The sequence below is a fragment of the Emys orbicularis genome, chromosome 16, assembly GCF_028017835.1.
Source record: "Emys orbicularis isolate rEmyOrb1 chromosome 16, rEmyOrb1.hap1, whole genome shotgun sequence".
Taxonomy (NCBI): domain Eukaryota; kingdom Metazoa; phylum Chordata; order Testudines; family Emydidae; genus Emys; species Emys orbicularis.
The window spans coordinates 8,368,611-8,395,796 of record NC_088698.1 but is presented as its reverse complement, the minus strand read 5'-3'; the positions used below and the strand labels follow the sequence as shown (position 1 = coordinate 8,395,796).

Below are 27,186 nucleotides of genomic sequence, written 5' to 3'. Positions count from 1 at the left end.
AGTTATAATCCTGGATTTTCATTAAAATTACATTACTTTTATTTTGGTGTTTGGTGTTCTGCAAAGTAGAATGTCGCTTTAAATTGCTCAGACTTTCACACATGAAAGTCATACAGTTTTGCTAATCATTGTCCTGCATTTTTTTAATGGATAAGTAAAATAGATCCTGAGCTGTAATCTACCCCCATTGTGCTTCTCTGGCACAGGAGAAAAAGCAAGAAACCACATACACCTTCCTAGCTGAGGATTCGGTTTCTGTCATTTACAAAAAGAACAGGAGTACTTGTGGCACCTTGGAGACTAACAAATTTATTTGAGCATAAGCTTTCGTGGGCTAATGCCCACTTCATCAGATGCATGCAGTGGAAAATACAGCTTTAGCCCACAAAAGCTTATGCTCAAATAAATTTGTTAGTCTCTAAGGTGCCACAAGGACTCCTCGTTCTTTTTGCTGATAGAGACTAACACGGCTACCACTCTGAAACCTGTCATTTACAAGGCTCCTTTACACCACTCTGGCAAGGTAAAGGAGCCTTAATTGATTAAGAATGGGAACAATTAACTAACAGTGGGAACATTAGCAGCCTGCCTTCTTAGGCCTGGTCTACACTGCCGCTTTACAGCGCTGCAACTTTCTCGCTCAGGGGGGTGAAAAAACACCCCCCCGAGCGCTGCAAGTTTCAGTGCTGTAATGTGGCAGTGTAGACAGTGCTGGTAGCTATTCCTCTCGTGGAGGTGGGTTTTCTTTATAGTGTTGGGAGAGTGCTCTCCCAGCGCTGGTGCCGCGACTATACAGCCACGTTAAAGCGCTGCCGCGGCAGCTCTTTAACATTGCTAGTAAAGACATACTCTTAGTTGTTACATTTCTGCTCTGCCTCAGGGATAGTAGAGCCTGCTTCATTCAGCCCTACACCTCTAAGCCCAGGATGCAGCAAGAACAAGCGAGAGGTACAGAGTGTCTGTCTCTCTTTTTCTCTCATTCGCACAGAGGCATTGGCCCAGCCCCACACCAGTAACTGTCTCTCCAGGGAGGCAAGGAAGCACGCCCAGCCTCCCTCCCAGCGGTGATCTGCTGCCCGCTGCTCCCAGCAGATGCTCCCGGGCTGCTGGGAAAGGGGCGTGTGTGCCCCACAGATTTCTTGGCTCCCCCATTTTGCTGTGGAGGAGCCAAGAAATCTGCAGAAGATATTAATTCTATGCCCCCGCAGGGGCACAGAATTCCCTCAGGAGTAGTGTGTAGTTTGGGTACTCTTTAGCCACCGTTGTAGAAGAAAATTAGTGAAAAACTTAAAGTGAAGGAGAGTATAAGACCAGATCTTCCATCTAGCAAATAAAACCTGGGTTAGATATGGAGTGAATTGGGGAAACCCATCTGCTTCTTGCTTGGAGGTTGGGTGGGTCATATTTGTTCTCACAACTTCTCTTGTCCTTCTCCATACTATAGTTTAAACTCTGCTAGCAACAGATGTGTTTAGACAAATCTCTTCTGAAAAGGCATAACCATTTTTCAGATCTCACCTGGAAAGATATGTTTTCTTCCTTTAAAAATAAATATTGATAGCAGATTTCTATCACATTTCCTCTGGCCAATGTATCCAGGGACTTTGTTTTATCAACCTGCAAACCATGTTTGAACAGCATAATAAAGCTGCATAGACTCCCAGCAGGGCCGGCTCCAGGCACCAGCGGAGGAAGCACATGCATGGGGCGGCACATACTAAGGGGCGGCATTCCGTCCATTATTGGGGCGGCACAGTCCGGGCGGCTTTTATTTTTTTATTTTTATTTTTTTTCTTCGGCTTTTTTTTTGCTTGGGGCAGCAAAAATGGTAGAGCCGGCCCTGGCTTCCAGGGACATGGTGATAAATTAGCAGGGTTCCGAGGAGGAGGAAGAAAACATATACGTGCCGATTGGGAAAACTGTGCTAATAAGAAACAGTTGTTACTGGCATGGTTTCAACTGTACTGTACATAGTCCCTTTGGGTACGTCTACACTGCAAAAAACCAACCAAACAAAACCTGAAGCAGCAACTCTGAGCCTGGGTCAACAGACTCAGCCTTGCGCTACTTGGGCTCTGAGACCCACCCCTTTTGCTGGTTTTCACACCTTCTTCTGATCTGTTCCCTAAGCCCTCCCAACCTTCTAATTCAGAGGTCCCTAAACTGTGGGGTGTGACCCCCTAAGAGAGCATGGAGGAACGTTCAGGGGGAAATGGCTGGGGCCTGTGCCAGCCTCCACGGGGCATGGGGAGGGAGTGCCACCTAGCTCCACTCCCAGCCCCGGCTCAGGGCCCAGCTGCCACTCCCAGCCCCGGCTGCCAGCCCTGTGCCCGGGGCTCTGCGCCTGGAGTTCCAGCTGCTCTCCTCCCAGACCCGCCCCCAACTGTGGCCCCAGCCTCGACCCCCTTATCCCTGTCCGCATCCCCCCATCCCGGAGCCACAGCCCTGCTCTTGTCCCAGCTTGGGCGGGGGAGGCAAGGCGTACAGAGGCAAGGGGGGGGGTGAGGTCAAAAGTTTGGGGACCACTGTTCTAATTTGTTAGAGAGTGCTGTATGCTTCCTGCATTGAACCTTTAGAGCCATAGTCTGTGGATTCTGTACGGAGATAGTGTGCATCTGTTGTGAGCAGAGAAAAACAGTTAATTCAGGGAACTGCTCTCAGTTTAGTGCGCTAGGGAAAATTCCTGAAGAAACCTGCCATTGTGGAAAGAAAGAGTGTCTTGTTGAGAGAGACCCATTGTTTCGGCCATGTACATTGGTCAAAACAGTAATTATTGTATTGTTAGAAATGTAAATATTGCTAGCAACTAACAATATTGTATAGTAGACAATAACATTTGCTTTTAAATTCATGAGTGATATGTCATCATAAGTTTCAAAACAATAATTCATAATAACATGAGTCATGTGAAGGAAAACGGATGCATTAGTAAATTAATGTCATCGCTATTTATTTGTATTCCATTAGTGTTCACACTGTGATATGCACATTCTAAACATGTGGGAAGACAGTCTCTACCCTGAAGAGTTTACAGCTTAATGAGAGAAGTAATGTAAAAAGGATGTGGGAGAGGGATATAATCATATAACTTTTTTTGTAAATATCAGCTATCTTTGACTCTGACTTTCTATGAATTTAGTCATTATTCACTGACTAATTCTTCTAAGCATTATGGTACAAGAGGGGCTTGAAGTAGAGAATGGTGGATCAGTTCAGGGAGTGTAGAAGCAAGTGCAAAGACTGTGTAGGAGAAGCAGTTAAATATAGAATCAAGACTGGCATTACTGATGGCACAAAGGAGGTGGATTGTGATATGTAGAGACCGAAGCAGGTAAATTGGAAGGGGCAGAGTTGTGGAGAGCTTTGAAGGTGAATGCTAAGAACTTGAATTTAATTTAATGTCTTAAGAATTTACTGAATTAACATTTAAATTGTAATAAGTAATTGATGTTTTAATTATTTTGTAGATGCCTGATGGATAAAAACTTCATAAGGATTGGAAAATGGTTCATCAGGCCTTATGAGAAGGATGAGAAGCCTGTTAACAAAAGGTAAGGAAATGCCTTTTAGCAAGTACTATGAGGTCTCTGGAATAATGTCAGTGTTATTGTTCAAGTTCTGATAGTGTGCTCGTTTTCTTTAGGTTGTGGTTCCTTCCCTCTGCTCTGCCCGCAATCTCTTTTTTTGGTAAAAGAAGCTTTTTTCTTTCAAGTAGCTGCAGTAATGCATGGCGATATTTCAGTAGATTTTGAGATCATGTTAGTTTTGCTAATTTGGGCTGGAAGGTGATGTTTATATAATCTTTCATTTCCACAGATTTTCTCTGGCTTTGAACTGTGTCTGTATTTTGGTGCCTGTTATAAAGTAGATTTTAGATAGCCATGAACAAGTATTCTTTCCAAAGATTTACTCTAATCCCAAAATTACAGTGGTGTGAAATAAGGTATAGGTTTTTAAGTGTATCTGCATTGAAGAATTGTAGCTTTTGTAACTACTTCAAGATTTGATTTCCACATGATTTACATGCAAAAGCCACTTGGCAAGGCTTTACCAGACCTCTATGATTAATTTGTTGCACATGATATATTTGTTTTGTTAGTTTGTTTGAGGTATTTTACCCTCTTACAGTATTGCTTTCCAACCAGTGATCTTTTACATTCTGATTACAGCATATTATTGCAGCTGGTTGTTTTTGCAAAGGACAGTGTGTTAACAAGGTAGCTTAAAACAATAGTGTTTTGTACCGTCTTGTAAGATTAGCACAATAATTAAAGATGTATTTATCTACTTTCTTAAAATGAAAACATTTTGTTGTTGTTCTGGCTTGTGAATTTCTCTCTGAACAGAGAGAAGCACAGTATTAGGATTATTTGTTATTTAGTGGGTTAATGTATGAGCATTTCACCTCTGGAGAACCAAATTTAAAATTCTCACTTAGTGCACAAATGAAATGTACTTGACAGTCTCATGCTATTTCCTGGTGAGCATCGATCCACATCACTAAAGCATCTGGCACAGCTGGCATTCTCTGATCAAAACTGAATCAGAATTAGAATGGAAAGTGTTATAAGTCAGGATTGAGGTGCACTGGCACTCTGAGTGGGGTGTCAGTGGCATGAAGCCTATTAACCCTTAATTACCTATATACCAATGTTAGGAGCCTGGGTGACAAGAGGAATAGGAGGAGTTTCTATTTCTGAGCATGAATTTCAGTCTACTTGGTATTACTGAAACCTGGTGGGATGACTCACAGGTAATGCCATTTTTGACACAGAGTGCCATTCCCCCTTCCCTTTTTCCCCACTCGATGCTTCCTAAACAGGTTATAACCATTTATTTTAACATTCCAATCAATGGTTATAACCTGTTTAGGAATAATTGAGTGGGGAAAAGGGAAGGGGGAATGGCACTCTCGGTCACAATGGCATTACCTGTTTCTGAGTCACTCAGAACTTGGAGGAAAATGATCCTGAATGCTTATGGATCAATGTCCTAACACATAAAGCATAATATGGAGTATTAGGTGGTGACTGCTAGATACCACTAAATCACACTAGGGAACAGGATGGCTGCCTTCTTATGCACCTATCTATAATGTGTAGGAAAACAGAGCTGTGTGATTATGAGGGACATTAATTTGAGTGACATATGCTAGAAGTCTTATGGTGCCAACACTAAAAAACTCATAAATATTGCATCACAGAACTAAAAATTCATGGTACCTTAGAAACAAGTGATCATGACCACTTTCACAAAGCTGAAAATAATTATGAGCCAAATCAGCTGGGATAAAGAATTTAATCATAAAATGTGAGTGATAATTGGGAATTGTTTAAGAACACTTTACTATATGCCCCAAAAAGCCAAAGTCAAGGACGAAGGCTGTATTGGTTAAAAACTGATGTGATTTAACAAACGGAAGGAAGGGGAAGTTGATAGTGATGAATATAAATCAGAAGCTAGGAATTGTAGAAAATTGATAAGGGAAGAAGAGGGACACAAGGAAAAATCTATTGCCAGCAGAGTTAAGGACAATAAGAAGATTTTAAAGAATATTAGGAGTAAAAAGAATCTTAACAGTAGTATTGGTCCATTACTAGATGTAAACGATAGAATTATCAATAATAATGCAGAAAAGGCACATACAGGCAAATAAATATTTCTGTTCTGTATTTGGGGGAAAACAGATGATGTAGTCATATCATATGATAACACTCTTTGCATTCCAGTAGTATTTCAGGAGGGTATTAAAAAGCAGAACAGCAGCTATTAAAGTTAAACATTTTAAAATCAGGAGGTCTGTATAACTTGCATACAAGAATTTTGAAAAAGCTGGCGAAGGAGCTTGCTGGACTGTTAATGATGATTGTCAATAAGTCTTGGAACACTGGGGAAGTTCCAGAAGTCTGGAAGAAGGGGGACAAAGAGGACCAAAGGAATTATAAACCAGTCAATACCGGGAAAGATACTGGAACAAATTATTAAACTATCACTTTGTAAGTACCTAGAGAATAATAGAGTTATAAGGAATAGCCAACAAGAATTTGTCAAGAACAAATCATGCCAAACCAACCTAATTTCCTTTGGCAGGATTACTGGCCTAGTGATGGGGAAGCAGTAGACATGATATATCTTGATTTTTAGTAAGGCTTCTTACACAGTTGCACATGACATTCTCATAAGCAAACTAGGGAAATGTGGTCTAGATGTAATTACTATAAGGTGGGTGCACAACTGGTTGAAAGACCTTATTGAAAAAGAAGTTATCAATGGTTCGCTGTCACACTAGAAGGGTGTATCTCGTGGGATCCTTCAGGGGTCACTCTGGGTCTGGTACTATTCAATATTTTCATTAACGACTTGGATAATGAAGTGGAGAACGTGCTTATAAAATCTGTGGATGATACCAAGCTGGGAGGGGTTGCAAGCACTTTGGAGGACAGTATTAGAATTCAAAATGACCTTGACAATTTTGAGACTTGGTCTGAAATAAACAAGATGAAATTCAGTAAACGTAAGTGCCAAATATTTCACTTAGGAAGGAAAAATCAAATGCAGAACTACAAAACGAGAAATAAATGGCTGAGCAGCAGTACTACTAAAAAGACATGGGGGTTATAGCAGGATCACAAATTGAATATGACTCAATGATGTGATGCTGTTGCAGACAAGTCTAATATCATTCTGGGATGTATTAATAGGAGTGTTGTATGTAAAACACAGGGGATAATTCTCCCAATCTACTCGGCATGTGCGAGACCTCAACTGGAGTACTGTGTCCAGTTCTGGGCACAGTAGAAAATCTGACTTATGAGGAAAGGTTAAAAAAACTGGGCATGTTTAGTTTTGAGAAAAGAGGACATATGAGGTTAACAGTCTTCAGATATGTTAAGGGCTGTTATAAAGAGGACTGTGATCAATTGTTTAGATTAGGAGATTTAGGTTAGATATTAGGAAAAAAACTTTCTAACTCTAAGGGTAGATAAGTTCGGGAATAGGCTTCCAAAGGAGGTTGTGGAATCCCTATTGTAGGTTTTTAAGAACCGTTTGAATAAACAACTGTCAGGGATAGTCGGGGTTTAAGTTTAGGTTTGTACAGGGAGGCTGGACTTGGTGGCTTCTCAAAGTCCTTTCCAGCCCTACATATATATGGTTCTATAAAAAAGCTAATCTGTGCCAATATTTTAAAAGGGTAAATGGGATGACATGGGTAAGTATAGGCCTGTCAGTCTGACATCGATCCTGGGTAAGATAATGGAGTGGCTGATATGGGACTCAATTAATAAAGAATTAAAGGACGGTAATATAATTAATGCCAATCAACATGGGTTTCTGGAAATAAATCCTGTCAAACCAACTTGATATCTTTCTTTGATGAGATTACAAATTTGGTTGATAAAGGTAATAGTGTTGATTTAACATACCGTATATACTCGCTCATAAGCCGGTTCGTTTATAAGCCGACCCCCCCAAGATGGATAAGTAAAAATGGAAAATTTTTATGACCCATTCATAAGCCGACCCTATAATTCAGGGGTCAGCAAACTTTGGCTCCCGGGCCATGAGGATAAGCTTCTGGCGGGCCGAGATGGTTTGTTTACCTCGAGCATCCGCAGGCATGGAGGTAAACCTAAGTAAACAAAGTGTCCTGGCGCATCAGCTGCTTACCCTGATGGGCTGGGACAGCAACTGGTGGGGAAAATTTTTGGGGGGAGAAGCTGGGGTCAGGGGAGTAACCCCTGTGACCACCCTCCACATGACCCCACCCCTAGCCCGGGACCCCCACACTCTCCCCATCCCATCCCTTCCTTATCTGGAGAGAGCCAGGGGAGGATGTCTCTGGCATGACTGGAGCTGCTCCGGCAGGCTGGGTAGCGCGGCCGCAGCCTGCTCCAGTGGGCCAGACCGGGCGGCCCGGCCGCAGCATGTTCCAGTGGGCTGGGTCGGGCGGCACAGCCGCAGCGTGCTCCGGCGCCTGGGCGGCACGGCCACAGCCTGCTCTGGGGGGCGGGGCCGAGCGGCACGTCTGCAGCCTGCCAGCCCCGGAGATGCAGCTGCTTCAGAGGCTGGGGGGAGAGCAGCGTGGCCAGAAGTGGAGAGACTCTGGTCCTGCCTCTTCCCTTCTGGCTGTGCTGCCTCTCCTTGTTCCCTCTGTTGGGGGGAGGGAGGGGCTGTGTCCCACCTCTCCCTCTCTATACCCGTTCATAAGCCGACCCCCTTCTCTGGTGCTTCCCTTTTTTACTAAAAAAAAATTGGCTTATGAACGAGTATATACGGTACTTAGCCTTCAGTAAGGCATTTGAGTTGGTACCACATGACATTTTGATTACAAAACTAGAATGGTATAAAAATTAACATAGCACACATTAAATGGATTAAAAACTGGCTAATTGATTGGTCTCAAAATTTAATTGTAAATGGGGAATCATTATTGAGGGGTGTGTTTCTAGTGGAGCCCTGGCAGGATTGGTTCTTGCCCCTATACTATTTATTATTTTTCTGAATGACCTAGAAGAAAATATAAAATCATCACTGATAAAGTCTGCAGATAACACAAAAATTGAGGGGAGTATTAAATAATGAAGAGGACAGGTCATTAATTCAGAGCGATCTGGATCACTTGGTAAACTGCAAGCAAATAATATGCCTTTGAAAATGATTACATGTAAATATATACGTCTAGGAACAAATAATTTAGGCCATATTTACACAATGGGGGACTCTATCTTGGGACACCTTGACTCTGTAAAAAGATTTGGGGGTTATGGTGGATAATCAGCAGAACGTGAGCTCCCTATGTGATGCTGTGGCCAAAAGGGTTGATGTGCTCCTTGGCTGCATAAACAGGGGAATCTAAAGTAGGAGTGGAGAGGTTATTTTAGCTCTGAATTTGGTGCTGGTACAACTGCTGCTGGAGTACAATGTCTAGTTCTGATGTCCACTATTCAATAAAGATGTTGAAATTGGAGAGGGTTCAGAGAAGAGCCATGAAAATGATTAAAGGATTAGAAAATCTGCCTTATAGCGATAGCCTCAAGGAGCTCAATCTATTCAGCTTAACGAAGGGATGGTTAACGGTTGACTTCATTACAGTCTATAAGTACCTAGATGGGGAATAAATATTTAATAATGTGCTCTTTAATCTATCAGAGAAAGGTATATGGGAAACCATTGGCTGGAAGTTGAGGCTTGACAAATTCAAACTGGAAATCAGGCACCAATTTTAAACCGTGAGAGTAATTGATAATTGGAACAATTTACCAAGGGCTGTGGTGGATTCTCCATCACTGGCAATTTTAAAATCAAGCCTGGATGTTTTTCTCAACGATACCTTAGGAATTATTTTGGGGAGGTTCTATGGCCTGTATTATTGAGGAGATCAGACTTGATGTTCACAATGGTCCTTTCTGGACTGGGAATCTATGAACTCATCCTATGGTTAGCTGTTGTCAGTACTATTAGTCTTATACATGTATATAACATTCATGCACCATTACAGTATGTAAATCAATGTGTGTATATGTATGTATTTACATTCTATGCACACAATTATACACGTACATATAGAAATATGCATACTTTCAAACTCTGGAGCATGTCACAGGAAAAATAATATGAACTGAAATTGTATTGAATTATTATTTTTTATTATTTGTATAATGCCAACATTTTACTGACAACTTTATAGACAGGTGTGAAGATTAGGTCCCTGCCCAGAAGAAATGAATGATCACTATTGTGATAAATATTTGCACATAAATATAAAAGTAAGTTGTTACAATCAGTCTTTATAAATGTACAGGTATTTCTGGACAGTTGTTTTATGTCAGTATGCCACCTTAATTATACAGGGTCCCTGGCAGATTCTGGCCCTTCAGTACTGCATATATTATGTCTAGAAGACCAGAGTTTTCTACCTCCCGAGTAAATTAGTTGATTACCAATTAACTCAAGTGAAGTTAAGCATTTGGCTAGTGTAGATACTCCTGTTTGTTCCAGGCTACAAACTTTTGTAAAAAATTCTATCTTCGATAAATGAATAGAGTGCATCTGAGGGAGAGAGGGAGCCAACTGGCAGGGTCCAGTCATTTCAGCAGAGCAGCACTAGAGGCCGTGTCTTCACAAGGAAAAAGATGCGTTTTTAACATGTATTAGCTAGCATGTGTTGTCTACACTAGAATTTTAATATATGCTAGTTAAGGCAAGTTGTAGTTTTAATGTGTGTTAGCAGGTCAATAGAGAGTGTAGGGCAGGGAGGAGCTAATGCATGTTAAAAACACACTTTTTCCCTTGTGAAGACAAGGCCACAGACTGCAGCCAGGGAGGAGATCAGCTGGTGCAGGTGTAGTCAGTCCCAAGGAGAAAGGAGAAAGTACTCTGAGGGCTGCACATGCTTTTTCAGTTCTCTTTGGGGCAGAATCAGGGAAGTCCAAAGACCCCCAGCGATGTCCAGGTGTGTCCACAATTCAGTTACAGAGCTACGTCATTGCAGCCGTGCCACTGTAGTGTAGATGCGACAGAAGGGATTTTTTCCGCCTCCAAGAGTTGGCAGCTAGATTGATGGAAAAATTCTGTTGACCTAGCTGCAGCTAAAGTAGGAGTTAGGTCGACCTCCAAACATTGCTAAGGATACAAAATTTTTTACAGCCCTGAGCAATGTAGTTAGGTCGACTTAAATGTTATGTGTAGAGCTCCATCTCTGGAATCAGCAGCAGGTAGGGGGGTGTGTGTGTGAGAGAGAGAGAGAGAGGCAGCAGGTATGTATGTGTGTGTGTGTGTGTGTGTGAGTGAGAGAGCACGAGGGTATGAGGATGTGGCTAGCGGGTGATTTCAAGGAGACAGTAAATGGGGGGCTGTGAATTTGTAATAAGGTGGGATTAAAAAGAGAGGAGATAGAGGCCTCTGACCTTGTGAATGGTGTGAAAGGGAAAGGATGGGAGTTTGTGAGCTGGTGAGGAGGGGTGAAAGGAAGTGCATGGGAGCTCGTGATCTGGTGAAGAAAATAAAAGGGAGAGCAAAGGACACCTGTGACCTTGTGAGGGAGGGAAAAGAAGGAGCTAAGCAGAGGGGAATTGTCTGTTTATTTTCAGGAGGAGACATGGGAACAGTGGAAGGTGTTACAGCAGAGGACCTATTTGGGGGTGGGTGGAAGGCAGAATTTATTCAGGAGGAGGAAGTATCTCAAATTATTTAGCTGATTGGCTGACTTTATTTGGGAGATCAGAAATTATTTTTTAGAGGGGTAAGGAATGTCAGAAATAATGTTCGGGTGGAGGATGGTATCTTAATTGCTTATGCCAGCACCATCTCTTATTTTGGATACCTCCCAGCCACCACTCATTAGAGTTTTCGGAAATGATAGTGCAGAACCTTTTGGTTCCCTAGGGCTACCATTATTATTATTAGTAGTAGTAGTATTTATTGTAATAGATATATAGTATACATTTGTTAAATATTACTTACATTCTCATCATATATAAAAAATTCAGACAAGCTTTGTTACAAAATCTGTTTCCCGGGTTAGTTGCTTATCTTTATTCACCTCCGTCATAAAAGGGAACCTGGAAGAGTCTAAAGGTTTTACTTTTTTATAAGACAGGCCATGTCTTGATCAGGCCATGTCTGCATGGCAAAGTTTGATTGGTTATACCGGTATAACCTCCCGTGTTAACACTCTTATTCTGCTATAAGAGTGGCCTTTTTCAGTATAATTTAAACCCGTCCCCAAGAGACATAAACAAAACAAAGCAAAAACAAACCACCGCCCATCACCACACTTTACACTGGAATAAGAGTATCTGAATAGGCAGTTATACCATTATAACTACATAGGTTTACATTTGCACCAGAGGTTATAGTGAACACATTTTTTTGTGTGAAGACCAAGGCCTTATATCAGTTTAAATTCATACTTTTGATTTTACTGAAAAAACTTCCTCATGTGGACATGGCCTTAGCTAGACAAATGTTCTGTGTGCACAGTCTGTTTTATGATTTGTCCTCCATATATTGGTCAGTTTAAACATTGGATTTTTTTTTAAGTATTTGTTAGAATATATTTTTTATTTTTTACAATATTTTCAAAAGTGTATATATATATAATAATAAGTTTAAGAAAACTTACCCGAAACAAGTTGTCATCTCCCCCTCCCCCCCGCCCAGTTTTAGCAAAGTATATGGAAAGAAATACTTTCAAAAGTATCCTAAAGGTGACGAATTTGAAATTGTACCAGTTTTGAATTGAGTTGTGCGCACAGAATTTCATAACTAATAAAGTATTACTGTATGTGGAATTCAGTATAAATTTGCATATTGCATAAACAATTTTCTCTGCCCTATTAGTTTCTATGTTTGAAAGTGTAAGTATGCATATATTATCGCTTTGTTTATCTGTAATATGGCTTCTAGTGGAGCGTGTTACCAAACCCATTGAAATTTTAATATTATCTGCAATAATCTAATTTACATCAATAGAATGGGCTTAATTGCCCCCTTTTCTCAGAATCATCTCGTTGGTCGTGGTTGTAATTCAGCAATCCTGTTTTGCCTTACCCTCCTGATATAAAGCTAATCATTATAGGAAATTCTAAATATTATGCTATGGGTGATGTCCTGTATCTAAGTAATATGGTGTGCATTATAGTGTACTGTTACACGTACACTTCTTTTCCTGTTCAATTTAATTGAATTTCTTTTCTAAATACTGGCAACTTGATAGCTCTACGACAGCTTTTTTAGAAATTGTAGTATTTTTAATAATTTAAAATGTGATTTTTAAAAAATCCTATTTTATAATATGTTGAATGTAATAACTGGTTTTAGTGCTGTACAAAACATAGAGGGAGTTACAGTCCATGCCCGAAGGAGTTTATAACTTCAGTTGAAAGAACAGTTCAGATATCTGACACATCAGATGACTAAGAGTTGGCCAAATATTTATCAAATATTAAAGAATCCATTGTCACTGCAAAGTTTTACTGTAGACAAGTAAAATGAAATATTTATTTTCTTGGCACTTTACAAATTTGGCAAATAAATTATTGTACGCACTAAGCAGCTATTTAAGTAGTTAAGCTGTTTTGATGTTGCTTAAAAATACACAGACATCAGAAAACTCCTGAGTTGGTAGTTGTGGCTACAGTCCCCATAAAACACTTTATAAGGGGAACTGCAATTACAATTTCAGTTAACCCTGGCAGCCTATGTGCCTTTGATAAAATATAGAAAAGACATCAAAACTGTTGAGGGCATATGGAATGTATCTTTATGAGATACCAATAGCTGAAAGCCCTTGCTGTCACATGGGTGTAATTCCTAAAGTTTTGTGTAAAAAAGGCAAAAATGGCTGAGAGTTTAAAAACTGGATGGTAACAGACAGTGAATCCAAGTAATGATTGAAATGGGTGATGTTCTAAACAAAAAGAGCCCTCAGCCATGTCCATAGCTGTTTCCACCACTTCATACTGACTCAACAAACATTTGAGATTCCAGAGTGATGTTTGGAGTTATTGTGTAGGTAGTTGTTTTGATTTGTGTGTGGGTTGTGTTGTGCTGGGAGAGTTGTATGGATTTGTGCTTTAGGCGAATGAGGGATGTGTGCTGTGCTGAGGGGTTATATGTATTTGGGTTATTGGGTATTCTGTTTGTGTTGATTTGTGTTGGGGTGTTTTGTTGGGAGATTTATGTTGATTTGTGTAGGTAGCAGTTGGGTGCACGTGTGTGGCATTTGGGCCAAGTAATCCACTATTAGTGCAAGTCTCCCTCGTACAACCAAGGAAATTGTTACATGCAAATTAGCTCTAGAGTAGGGAAGGTTATTGGTTGAGTTATCTTTCACATCACAATGATCTAGAACTCTTGGCATGGTGTAGATACTTGTCTTACTGTACCTGTACCCTGCACGGATATAATCCATAAATGGCTCAGAACTTAAATTGGGTAGTAATATACTTCGTAACCTAGTGATGATTGAACCTGGTGATATTCTGAACAAAAAGAGCAAGCCATGCTTATAGCTAGCTGCTTCCATTGCTTCCCACAGACTCAACAGACATTTAGGCTTCAGAGTGACACTCAGAGGATATGTCTAGTCTGCAGTAAGACACCCTTGTTTGGCCTGTGCTCAAACCACTGAGCTATCCCTCTGCAATTAAAAACCAGCAGCTGGCCCATGCCAGCTGACCCAGGCTCGTGGGGCTTGGTCTAAGGGGCTGTTTAATTGCTGTGTAGATGCTTGGGCTGCAAAGTGGATGGGTCCCAGAGCTTGGACCACAGCCTGAGCCCGACCATCTACACCACAATTGAACAGCCCCATAGCCTGAGCCCAATGCTGGTTTTTAATTGCAGAGGGATAGCTCAGTGGTTTGAGCATTGGCCTGCTAAACCCAGGGTTGTGAGTTCAATCCTTGAGGGGGCCATTTAGGGATCTGGGGCAAAATCAGTACTTGGTCCTGCTAGTAAAGGCAGGGGGCTGGACTCGATGACCTTTCGGGGTCCCTTCCAGTTCTAGGAGACAGGATATCTCCATATATTACAAAAAAATAATAATAAAATAAAATACCCAGAGTGACATATCTGGAATCTTATTACATATATTCTGTGTCTTAATTGTTTTAATATATCTGCCTGCAGACATACCACCTTTTGCTGTAATCCTGTGAGATTTTATCAAGGGGAGCTGAGCTGGGGCAGTACTTGGATAGGCCAAGTTTGGCTATTGGTTATATGTATTGTTTTGCGAACATCAAAATAGGGGTTTTGACAAACGCTAAGATCATCAAGATTTCAAAAACCTTAAGAATTGCTTCTATTTGTGTATCTTTGGAAATTGTTCCTCCACCCCATGTTTTTTTGGGAACAGTCATGAATAGGAATCCTCCAAGGAACGTCTAGATGCTTACTTAAGTGATGTCTATGATTCATGAAGTGTTACTTTTCCCAGTGTATCAGTATTGAATCTATTCCCCAACATAGTCCTGGAGGATACTTGGCTTCATTTTAGATGTTGTTGGAAACAGAGTTCCTGATTACTTATATTGTTAAAAATACCTGGGCATTTTTTGGGAGGAAGAGTAGAAATGTAAATTCTGGTGTGCTGGTTAAATTTCAAATTGGGTAGTTACATTTTGTTTATATAAACTACTCCTGCGGTTCTGGGTGAAAACTGTATTCTTTATTTCCTGTCCTAAAACTGTTATACTTTATTGCTGTAAGCTATTTAACTAGCTGACACTTTTCATCCCAGAGGTGACTGCATTTCAGTGATGAGTTAAGGTGGCTTATTAATTTCTTTCTACAATGTTTTACGTGTATGATTAATAATAATGAATGTAAACCTACCACAATGCACAAATTACAAATCTTCATTATTACTTTTATTCACTATGGATCAAGGCATACAACTCCTGGTCTTTAAGGACTGTCTCTTTACTTTAAATCCACTCTATGTCTGTTGTCTATGTAGGTTCTTATCATTATTCACCATATTAACTGATCTCTTTCTATCTCACTCTGCCTTCCCTGCCACCTAGAGATAAAGTTTTTTTTATAGCAATTTTTGCCAGTAATTTCTGTTGGTACAGGTATGTGTTGAGCTTAACCCTTCCATCTCAAAGTCTGTGTCTTTACTGCCGAGTTAACTTGAGTTTTCTACTTTCCAATTAACTCTTCCTAGCTCAAGTGAGAGAGGCCACACTATGGAACATCACGAAAGCAGCACAGAATGATTTTGTTAGCAGCATAGGGTGATTGTCTTAGCAGCTGAGGAGTTGTGCTAACTCGAGCTCAGCCTATACTGGGTGGCAGCTCAGCCAACTCCAGTTAAAAGCACCACTATGCTTGAGTTAAGGGAATCCAAATTATAAACTCAACAAAGTAGTTTGAAGGACTCTTTTCATCATTGATTAGGTACCACCACCAACCCCTTTTTTGGATGAGTTTATATGTACATTTGGCCTAAGATATTGGATCACTAGCAGCTTCCAACAAAGGTAGGCTGAGCTTTCCTTACAGAATTAAGTATTCTACCAAACATAAAAGGTTTGCTAGTCACTGTTGAGATTATTCCAGCTCTTTGAAATGTAAGGGCTCACTTCTTAGACCCAGTAACCTAAGTTTAAAAAAAAAAAATCTTAAAATTCGACTATCTCATTGAAAAACAATCAGGATTCCTAGAGGATTGTTTAATTATGTGCAAATAATAAAGGTGAGGTGCCCTGTGTGCAACATCTTATGGCGCATGGCAAGAGACCTATCCACATGATGTGCTATATTCTCCCTTTTCCCCTATCTCTGGCCACCATCCTCCTCCTTTGAGAGATGTCCCTGTATTGTCTGAGGTCAGAAGATAGTAGAGAAGACAGAGAAACTGAAAGAGATGGGGGGAAATCTGTGGAATAATTGGTTCTTCTTCGAGTGCTTGCTCATATCCATTCCAGTCAGGTGTGCGCGCGCTGCGTGCACGATCGTCGGAAAACTTTTACCCTAGCAACACCCGGTGGGTCGGCTGTGGAGCCCCCTGGAGTGGCGCCCTCATGGCGCTGGATATATACCCCAGCCGACCCAGCGCCCCCTCAGTTCCTTCTTACCGCCCCTGACGGTCGTTGGAACTGTGGAGCACAGCATAGCTGGTCTCCACACTCCCTAGCTTATAGCTCTCATTTCTGTAGATAGTTGTGTATAGTAGTTAAAGTTCTTTAGATAGTTGTTTATTTAGTTTTGTAGTTGTTGTAAATTGTTAGCGGGGGTTAAGGGGGTTGTTCTCCCCCCTTTTCCCCCCCGGAGCATTCCGGGCTCATGCCCAAGGCTCCTGGCTTTAAGCCGTGCGCGTCCTGCGCAAAGCCGATGCCAACGAGCGACCCGCACACCTCCTGCTTGAAGTGCCTCGGGGAATCCCATCAAGTGGATAAGTGCCCGATCTGCAAGGCCTTCAAGCCTCGAACAAGGAAGGAGCGGGACTTTCGGCTTCGGCAGCTCCTAATGGAGGCGGCACTCAGCCCGGATCCTCCCTCGGCGCGCCCAGCCCCGGCACTGAGCGCCTCGGTGCGCAGCGCCCCAGCGGCTCCGACCGGCGCCGCAGACAAGTCCTCTCGGCACCGGCAGACTTCGGCACCGCGCCCGCCTCAGGGGACTCGGCGCCGATCCCTATCTCCGGGCCATAAGAAGGCCCGCAAGACGCAGGACATTGCTGCCCTGAAGACGCCGGCTCCCCCGGTGCCGGGGGTAGAGCCGCGTCCGCCTTTGGACCGCCAGAAGCAGGCGGCCACACCGTCGACTCCGGCACCGAGACCGTTGAGTCCGGTGCGGACTGTTTCACCACCTAGGCTGGTGGTAGAACCGTGTCTCCCTTCAACTCCGGAGACATTTACGACCGCGAGGGACCTGATTGCCCTCACAGAGCCGGCACCGTCGCAACTTCCCGCACCGGTGGCTCCACGCATAGTGCAGTCCAGAGGCAAGCCTGCACTGGTGCGCCCACCGTCTCCAGCCGTAGACTCTCGGCACCGCTCCAGGTCTCGGAGCAGGTCCCGACGCCGCTCGGAGTCCCGGCGCCGACTATCACCTCGGCACCGGTCGTACTCGCGGTCGAGATCCTCTTCGCGACGCCGCTCTACATCTCGGCACCGTCGCGACCGCCGGCACCGATCGGACTCGAGGCGCACCTCCCGGTACCGGAATGAGCGCCGCTCGAGGGACCGCTCCCGGTACCGGGTATCGTCGCGATCGTCGTCCCGCTCCAGATCCGGATCGCGGCACCGGCAGGGCTACCGGCACCGATCCCGATCCCGGCACCACTCTCTGGCACCGCGCTGGGACAGATCGCCCTACGACCGGCACCGACCGGCACCGCACCAGCCGGGGCCGGATGCATCGCGCTCAGCACCACCGTGGCCGTCGAGATCTGCATCCCACTCCTCTGAGGGGGCCTCTAGATCGGCCTACCCTCCCCAGGGGCAGGCGGCTTCGGCAGACTTCGGCCATTCGCAGGCCACAGCAGAGGACCCTACGCAGGGACCTGCGCACTGGTCCTTTTGGACCCCATGGGCCTACCACCAAGCCCAAGGGGCTCCGCCGTCTGCCTCCCGCTCGGCACGTTCCGAGCCCGGAGCCCCGGAGGCCACCATCTCCCGCCCCCCCCCAGGGGGCATGGAGGCTCCAGTGCCCACGCCTGCGGAGGCCCTGGACCCGGGGGCGAGTGAGGCCCAGCTCCAGGAGCGCCTAGAGCAGGATCTGCCATTGGACCCCTTGCCACCGGGGGCGTCCTCCTCCTCCTCCCCCGATGAGGCGGTAGCGGGGACATCCGCCATGGGCCCGCCCCCTATAGACCTTCGGGCCCATCAGGACCTGTTGCGCCGCGTGGCGCGCAATATGGACCTCCAGATGGAGGAGATCGTGGAGGTTCACGACCCAATAGTGAACATCCTCTCAGCGGACGCCCCATCCAGAGTGGCGTTACCGCTTATTCGCTCCATACAGGCTAATGCCACCTCGATCTGGCAAACCCCGGCCTCTATTCCACCCACGGCCAGAGGCGTGGAGAGGAAGTACTTTGTTCCCTCCAAGGACCACGAGTATTTGTATACCCATCCCCAACCGTGCTCACTGGTGGTGTCATCAGTGAATGCACGGGAGCGCCATGGCCAGCAGGCGGCAGCGCCAAAATCGAAGGACGCTAAGCGCTTCGATTTGTTCGGGCGCAAGGTCTATTCGGCGGGGGGGCTTCAACTTAGAGCGGCCAACCAACAGGCGCTCTTAAGCCGGTACAGCTTTAACACCTGGTCCTCAATGGGGAAGTTTAAAGAACTGGTTCCCCAGGAATCTAGGGAAGAGTTCGGGACTTTGGTAGAGGAGGGTAAGCGGGTGGCACGCACCTCCCTACAGGCCTCCCTGGATATCGCTGACTCGGCCGCTAGAACCCTGGCTTTGGGTATAGCCATGAGGCGAACCTCCTGGCTCCAGGTGTCAGGCTTGCCGCCTGAACTGCAGCAGACCCTCCAGGACTTACCCTTTGAGGGCCAGGGCCTGTTTTCTGAGAAGACGGACTCTAGGCTCCAAAACCTCAAAGACTCTCGGACAATGATGCGCTCCCTGGGGATGCATGTCGCAGGGCCACAGCGCAGACCCTTCCGGCCCCAGCCTCAGAGGTTCTACCCTCCCCCGCCTCGCCCGAGACAGGACTTTGCCAGGAGGCGGGGTCGAGGCGGTAGGCGAAGGTCGACCGGCCCTCAACCCGGTCAGAACCAGAGCCAGCCTAGGCCATCTTCAGGGCCTAGGCAAACCTTTTGAAGGTGCGGTCGAGGACGGCACCATAACCAGCACCCAGGATTCAACTCCCCCCTTCCGGGACCGCCTCTCCCGTTTCCACCGTGCTTGGTCCCTTATAACCTCGGACCGTTGGGTCCTTCGCACGGTGGAGAGGGGATACGCCCTCCAGTTTTCCTCGCCCTCCCCCTCCCCCTCCCCGTCCCTCTTCAGGGACCCTTCTCACGAGCAACTCCTTACACAGGAGGTTTTTGGGCTCCTGGCTATGGGGGCCATAGAGGAGGTTCCACCGGAGTTAAGGGGCAGGGGGTTTTATTCCCGCTACTTCCTGATCCCCAAGTAGAAAGGGGGTCTACGGCCCATCTTAGACTTGCGCGGACTCAACAAATTCATAGTAAGGTTGAAGTTCCGCATGGTATCATTGGGGGACCATTATTCCTTCGCTGGATCCTGGAGACTGGTTCGCCGCCCTCGACATGAAGGACGCTTATTTCCATATAGCAATTTATCCGCCTCACAGGCGCTTCCTGCGGTTTGTAGTACACAAGGTGCACTACCAATTCGCAGTCCTTCCCTTCGGCTTGTCCTCGGCTCCCAGAGTGTTCACAAAGTGTCTGGCAGTCGTCGCGGCATACCTTCGTTGACAAGGGGTACAGCTGTTCCCGTATTTGGACGACTGGCTGGTGCGCGGCCGCACCAGGGACCAAGTTCAGGCTCACGTCCACATAGTGGCACACACTTTCCGCGAGCTGGGCATTCTACTCAACAGAGAGAAGTCCACTCTAGTGCCACCCAGAGAATAGAGTTCATTGGAGCAATCCTGGACTCCAGAAGTGCACGAGCCATTCTGCCAGAAGGCCGATTTCAGACCATCGCACGCGTCATTCACGGACTGCGGGCATCTCCGTTTACCATCATAAGGACATGCCTTGCCCTGTTGGGTCACATGGCCTCGTGCACCTACGTAACCAGGCATGCCAGACTACGGCTTCACCCACTACAGGCTTGGGTGTCATCGGTGTACCGTCCTCACCGGGACGACCTGAACATGCTGGTCACGGTTCCGTCCTCGGTCTTGGCCTCCCTCACCTGGTGGTTGGATCGCGCGGCGGTCTGTGCAGGAGTGCCTTTTCACGCCCCACAACCCTCCCTCCACCTAGTCACGGACGCTTCATCTCTAGGATGGGGCGCTCACCTCGGGGAGCATCATACCCAGGGCCTGTGGTCCGCGTCCGAACTAGCCCTACACATCAATGTCCGCGAACTGATGGCGGTGCGCCTAGCCTGCCAGGCATTCCTCAATTTCCTACAAGGCCGTTGCGTGCTGGTCCTCACCGACAACACGACGGCGATGTTTTACATCAACAAGCAAGGCGGAGCCCATTCATCGCTCCTATGCCAAGAAGCCATTCGCCTGTGGGACTTCTGCATCGCCCACTCGATCCATCTCACGGCATCATTCCTTCCTGGAGTCCAGAATACGCTGGCGGACCGTCTCAGCAGGTCCTTCCAGACGCACGAGTGGTCAATTCGCTCGGACATCATCTATTCCATCTTCCAGAGGTGGGGATTTCCCCAGGTCGACCTGTTCGCATCTCGGGCCAACAGGAAGTGCCAGGCATTCTGCTCCCTCTACGGGCGAGCTCCAGGCTCTCTGTCGGACGCCTTCCTTCTAACGTGGAAGGGCCACCTGTTCTACGCCTTTCCTCCTTTTCCGCTGGTCCACAGGGTACTGCTCAAGCTCTGCACCGACCATGCACGAGTAATTCTAGTCGCTCCCGCTTGGCCGAGGCAGCACTGGTACACCACACTGTTGGTGCTGTCGGTTCAAGCGCCGATCACGCTCCCCTTGAGTCCGGATCTCATCTCTCAGGACCACGGCCGACTGTGTCACCCCGACCTGCAATCACTCCACCTCACAGCGTGGATGCTCCATGGCTGAATCAGACAGAGCGGCAATGCTCGCAGTCCGTCCAGCAGATCCTGCTGGGAAGTAGAAAGCCCTCTACACGGTCCACTTACTTAGCCAAGTGGAAGCGGTTCTCCTGTTGGTGTGAGCAACGAGCTACGTCCCCCTTGCAGGCACCTATCCCTCTCATACTGGAATATCTCCTGTCCCTAAGACAGCAGGGCTTGGCGATATCTTCAATCAGGGTTCACCTCGCCGCTATTTCGGCATTCCACCCAGGAGAACTCCCGTCCTCGGTCTTCTCTAACCCGATGGTCGTTAGATTCCTCAAGGGCTTAGACCGGCTGTACCCACAAATACGCCAGCCGGTTCCGACGTGGGACCTCAACCTCGTTCTCTCCAGGCTCACAGGACCTCTGTTTGAACCATTGGCGACCTGTTCGCTCCTGTACTTATCCTGGAAGACGGCCTTCCTCGTAGCCATCACCTCAGCACGGCGTGTTTCTGAACTCAGAGCGCTCACGTCCGAACCCCCTTACACGGTGTTCCACAAGGACAAGGTGCAGCTTCGCCCCCACCCTGCCTTTCTTCCGAAGGTGGTTTCACCTTTCCACGTAAACCAGGATATCTTTCTCCCGGTCTTCCATCCAAAGCCTCACGCTACTCGTCAAGACCAGCGTTTGCACTCTTTGGACGTTCGCAGGGCCCTGGCTTTCTACATCGACCGTACAAAGCCATTTAGGAAGACGACGCAACTCTTCGTTGCGGTGGCCGACCGGATGAAAGGCTCACCGGTCTCTTCACAGTGCCTGTCCTCTTGGATCATGTCCTGCATTCGTGCTTGCTACGACCTGGCCGGTGTCCCGACGCCACGCCTCACTGCTCACTCCACGAGGGCCCAGGCCTCCTCGACTGCCTTCCTGGCTCAAGTCCCGATCCAGGACATTTGTAGAGCTGCAGTGTGGTCTTCGGTACACACATTCGCTGCTCACTATGCGCTGGTGCAACAATCCAGAGACGATGCTGCTTTCGGGTCAGCGGTTCTGCACACAGCGATGTCTCACTCCGACCCCGCCACCTAGGTGGGGCTTGGGAGTCACCTGACTGGAATGGATATGAGCAAGCACTCGAAGAAGAAAAGACGGTTACTCACCGTTGTAACTGTTGTTCTTCGAGATGTGTTGCTCATATCCATTCCAAACCCGCCCCCCTTCCCCACTGTCGGAGTAGCCGGCAAGAAGGAACTGAGGTCGGCTGGGGTATATATCCAGCGCCATGAGGGCGCCACTCCAGGGGGCTCCACAGCCGACCCACCGGGTGTTGCTAGGGTAAAAGTTTTCCGACGATCGTGCACGCGGCGCGCGCGCACCTGACTGGAATGGATATGAGCAACACATCTCGAAGAACAACAGTTACAACGGTGAGTAACCGTCTTTTCTTCTGTTTGTCATTTATGAAGAAAGGAGTATTTCATCAATTACAAATACTGTACAGAGATGTAGAAGGCCAGTCAGTGGATCAGAATTTCTATTTCTTCATATATAGTGGCCACCATTGAAAAGTCAGTGTTTATCAGATTATCACTCCACAGTACTTGAGATAGCACAGTTATTTCCTAGTTCAAGTATAGGGAAATATTTTGATATCTCTGGTACCACAGGTTGGCAACTGTTGGCAAATATTGACTTTTTAAAAGTGACCAATGTGAAATGTGAGACTGGAGCTGCAAAAAAACTGTTGACATTTCCTTGAACAAAAGGAGTGAACAAAAGTGATTAGCCACTTAAAATTGTAAGATCATCTGAAGAAGTGAGCTGTAGCCCACGAAAGCTTATGCTGAAATAAATTTGTTAGTCTCTAAGGGCAGGTCTACACTTACTTCCTGGTCCGGCCGTAAGCAATCTATCTTCTGGGATCGATCCCGGAAGTGCTCGCCGTCGACGCCGGTACTCCAGCTCGGCGAGAGGAGTACGCGGCATCGACGGGGGAGCCTGCCTGCCGCGTCTGGTAAGTTCGAACTAAGGTACTTCGAATTCAGCTACGTTATTAACATAGCTGAATTTGCGTACCTTAGTTTGAAGTGGGGGGTTAGTGTGAACCAGGCCTAAGGTGCCACAAAAATGAGTTTTAAGGAAGGCCAAATCTTGGGTCGAAACTATTTGAAAGTATTTTAACTCCTGTTCTTTTTGCGGATACAGACTAACACGGCTGCTACTTTGTAACCTTAATTTTGAAAGTTTGTTAAAAGTACAACTATGTGAAAGAGCTAAATCTTCAGTATTACAGGAACATGTTTTCTTGGACATGATCTGGATTTTTATGTTTGTCTAATGCAGGCCAATTATGGGTAAAAGGACTGGGGAGAGAGAGAGAAAATTAATGTAACTTTAAAAACAGTCATTTTAAATCAGAAGAAATGCTTATTTTAATCCCTGCCATTCCTGGATGGTCAAAACAAATGGGACAGAAATATTGTGTAATACTGAGAGAATGAGAATGTTTAAATCGTGGATATTTTTCTTCACAAAATTATGGTTCTGTATTTAGGTTTAGAAGGAGACTATGTTCCCAGCCATATGTTTTTTTAACTTTGAGGTTTGGGATTCTGAAAAGCTGGGTCTCTCTTGAGGCTTATTTTCAACAAATTTAGCAGCCACTCTGAATGGCTGCTACAGTACCCAGCATAGGCTTACTCTGTGCTTTTAACTTGGCAAACTCTAATGGGCTAAAGGTGAAGGGCTTTTTATTTAATCTTCCCTTTTTTACTACCCTTTAGATAGCTCTCTGGAAATTAATTATTAAACTTTCCTATTTACTTTGATCTTCTAAATATTCAGAACTACTAACCAGCATAATGCCGTAGTAATAATTTGAATCCATGCTCTGCTCCATGACCTTAATATTGCAAGGTGTCCGAGGGGACCCCAGATTGAATCCTTTGCACAGTTGTGGGTCTGTGTGCACCAAGTAGCAGAATCAGAGTCTATACAGTTATAAGTTCAAAAGTCTGTTCTCCCCCAACAAACTATAAATGGAAAGAGAACTAGAATATGTAACATGCTGTTTGATCAAGTTGTTCTATTTACTGTGATCTTGCGTCTTTTTGTAAATCTAGATGGCTTAGAAAACTGAGACAGTAGAAAAAAAGAAAGAAAAAATAAAAACCAAATTGGTTTTATAATATCTAATGCATGCTGTTAAGGTTTGTGTTTTTTATTTAAAATGTTTTGTTTTTTAATTACTGTCACCATGATTAATTTAACTTGGAATTTGAAAATTGGCATGTAGTTAAAATACCAATTTTTCATGTAAAGTCACACTTTCAAATAGTTTCGTCCCAAGATTTGGCCTTCCTTAAAACTCATTTTGAACTGAAAGGGAACATGCTTTGGATAATACATATTATTTATTGAACTATAAAGTTTATGTTGAGAGCAATAATCTACAGTTCCATTAGAAATACAGAAAAAAATTAATTGTTTGCCAAATAGACACAGACAAAATTGACAACAGAAAGAAGTTATTATTTGCAGACATTGAGTATTATAAACAGTGGTGACAGTTAACTCAAAACTATTTTATTTGAATAGTGTATTTAAAAAAATAATTTAGACTAGCAGTTTTATCCAAATGTATGTTGTCTTAATTTAAAAAAATCCTATAAACAGAATTCTACTTTTAAATTGTCAATTTCAATCACGAAGCTATCAGTGTTGTATGTCTTCTGCTCTGCTCTTGTGTCCCCAGATAGCTAAAGGTTTATATTTATTCAGGCCTCAGCAATTCTGCTATTGCAGTGCTTATTCTGTATATAGTTTGCTTTGCTTGAAAGCCTACACTCTACCCAAGAGAATACAGTTTGTTCCCTGCACTATTGGATCATGAATTGCAACTCTTGTAGCAGAAGCAGCAGCAACACATTTTGTGATCTTAACATGTCACATTGAAAGAGGAAGGACTTTCCGATTGGTTGCACATAATAGGCAGGGAAGCCTGCAGGGAAGTGTTTCAAGCCCTGCTGAGCAGATTCATTCCTCTGGAATATTGGATAATGTGGCTAGAAGAATGCAGTCAGCATTCATATTTTGACATAAGAAATATAACAAAATATAAGTGACATCAGACTTTGACATCAGCAAAAGCAGATGTCGTAGATATTGACATATTTACAGTGGTGAAAGGAAGTTCTCTTCAGATTATTTGGAAATACTCTTTATAGATTAGTGGGTATTTTTCCCCACAATCTTTTAAGAATTTCAGATCCAGCCAATCAATTATCTTTGGTTGCTCTGTTCACATTAAGTTTCAGGAATCTCTGTATAGAACTCCAGTTGAAGTAGATAGGATTTGGGGGCAAAAAATCATGATGGAATATGGATGTAAATATTTAAATTTGTAATATGAATATATATATATTTCTGATTTAAATGGTTGATTAAATCAAAAAAGAATTGCTTTCTTAAAAGTATATCTTTTATTGTTAGTTAAATGAAAAATGATTGTTTCAAAAATATAAACATAGCAGAGAGACCCTACAAAAAGAAAAAACAAACCCCAAACACTCAAGACCCATCCAGGGTATTTGATATATTAAACAAAGCTCTGATGTGGTGTTAATACTAGTAACATAAACATCCATATAGACTTATACCTGAAGTCTTGTGAGAAAGTGTTGCATCTTCTCTTTAAAAGATAATCATGATAATATCTATCTTTTATATAGCATTTCCAGGAGTATACTTTCAGATATCTATACTGCCATGTCTACATCTGAGTTAGTAGGACTGATCTTTTGTCCTCAACTGTTGCTACAATGACCCCTAGGATTCCTTTTCCCTTGTTTGATCTACACAGGTTACTGTGATTTATTGAATGGCCTGCAACAACTGAAGCAAGTGAAATTATGTTGGAGTAACCGGTAATGACTCTCATTGAGGTCCTAGAAGTGTTGGAAATACTTTGTGCCACAGCCTGTGCCTATATCTGTATTCTGACTGACTGGTGAAGGCTGGTGGGAGAGAGGGGGAAGAACTAAATCTACTGTTGGCAGAAATTGTCAGTGCCTGCCTAGCATGGTGCTTTGATCTGTAAAGGAAGCTATTTTGAGGCCATTGCTTAAAATAATAATTATTATTATTATTATCATAATTAGTTGGTCAGATTGAGAACATCTATCACCTAGTCTTTCATCTTCCATTTTTGGTTAAGAGTATTGAGAAGATTGTGGGAAGACAACTATAATAGTACCAAGATGCCTCAGATCTGTTGGCTATTCTGGGGTAGGTCTCTCTCCCTGTCCCTTTGTTTTTGACCAAAAATTCCATCTTGGATCTGAGAAACCTTCTTAACAAAATTTTTGGTTTCAATGAATCAGTGTTTTCTGGAGGAGGAAAAAAAAGTGTAGTTAAAAAATCTGTCTAGTCTTAAGAGTGCTTTGGAGAAATTGCTCTTTGACCTCTGGGGTTCTTCCTATTTTGTTGCCCATCTTGTTTGCATATATGGGGTAACTAGCAGGGTAAGATGGCATAGGGATGCAGTGTTTTCAATATGCTGTATGTTTCCATTTTATCTGATCCACAAGTGCCAGCTGGCTAAAGCTCAATTCAGATAAAACAGAAATGAAGGTTATAGGATGGGCACAAAACCCACTATTTCTTACTCAATTTAGTGATCTTGGGCATACTTTTGGGTCCTTGCTGCTGTTAGAGATTGCAGCAGCAGTGACCAGGACATTTCCCCCTCCTCCTCCATTGGCTAATGGATATAAGATTTTGGATGTGAACCTTGCTAATATAATTTGTGCATTTGTAACTTTGATATTAGACTATTGCAATACATTCTGCATGATGCTACATCTTAAACTTGGAAGCTGGTGACTTAATTGTTAAGTGGAATTTCTTTTTTGCATCATGATGTGTGATGGTTACCTGTAGATTTCTGAGAGGAGTTTAAGGTGCCGGTTTTGACCTACAAAGTCCAAAATGGCTTTAGGAGGTGGCTCTTTGAGAGACTGCCTC

The 27,186-nt window shown here is 44.4% G+C and overlaps 1 protein-coding gene across 1 annotated transcript in view; it reads left to right on the top strand.

Moving 5' to 3' along the window:
- Positions 1 to 27,186, top strand: part of MED13L (mediator complex subunit 13L) — a 365,499-nt gene that overhangs the window by 163,226 nt on the left and 175,087 nt on the right. The window contains exon 3 of the mRNA XM_065417598.1: positions 3,468 to 3,551. Coding sequence (XP_065273670.1) covers positions 3,468 to 3,551 — 84 coding nt within the window. The remainder of the gene's footprint in view (positions 1 to 3,467; positions 3,552 to 27,186) is intronic.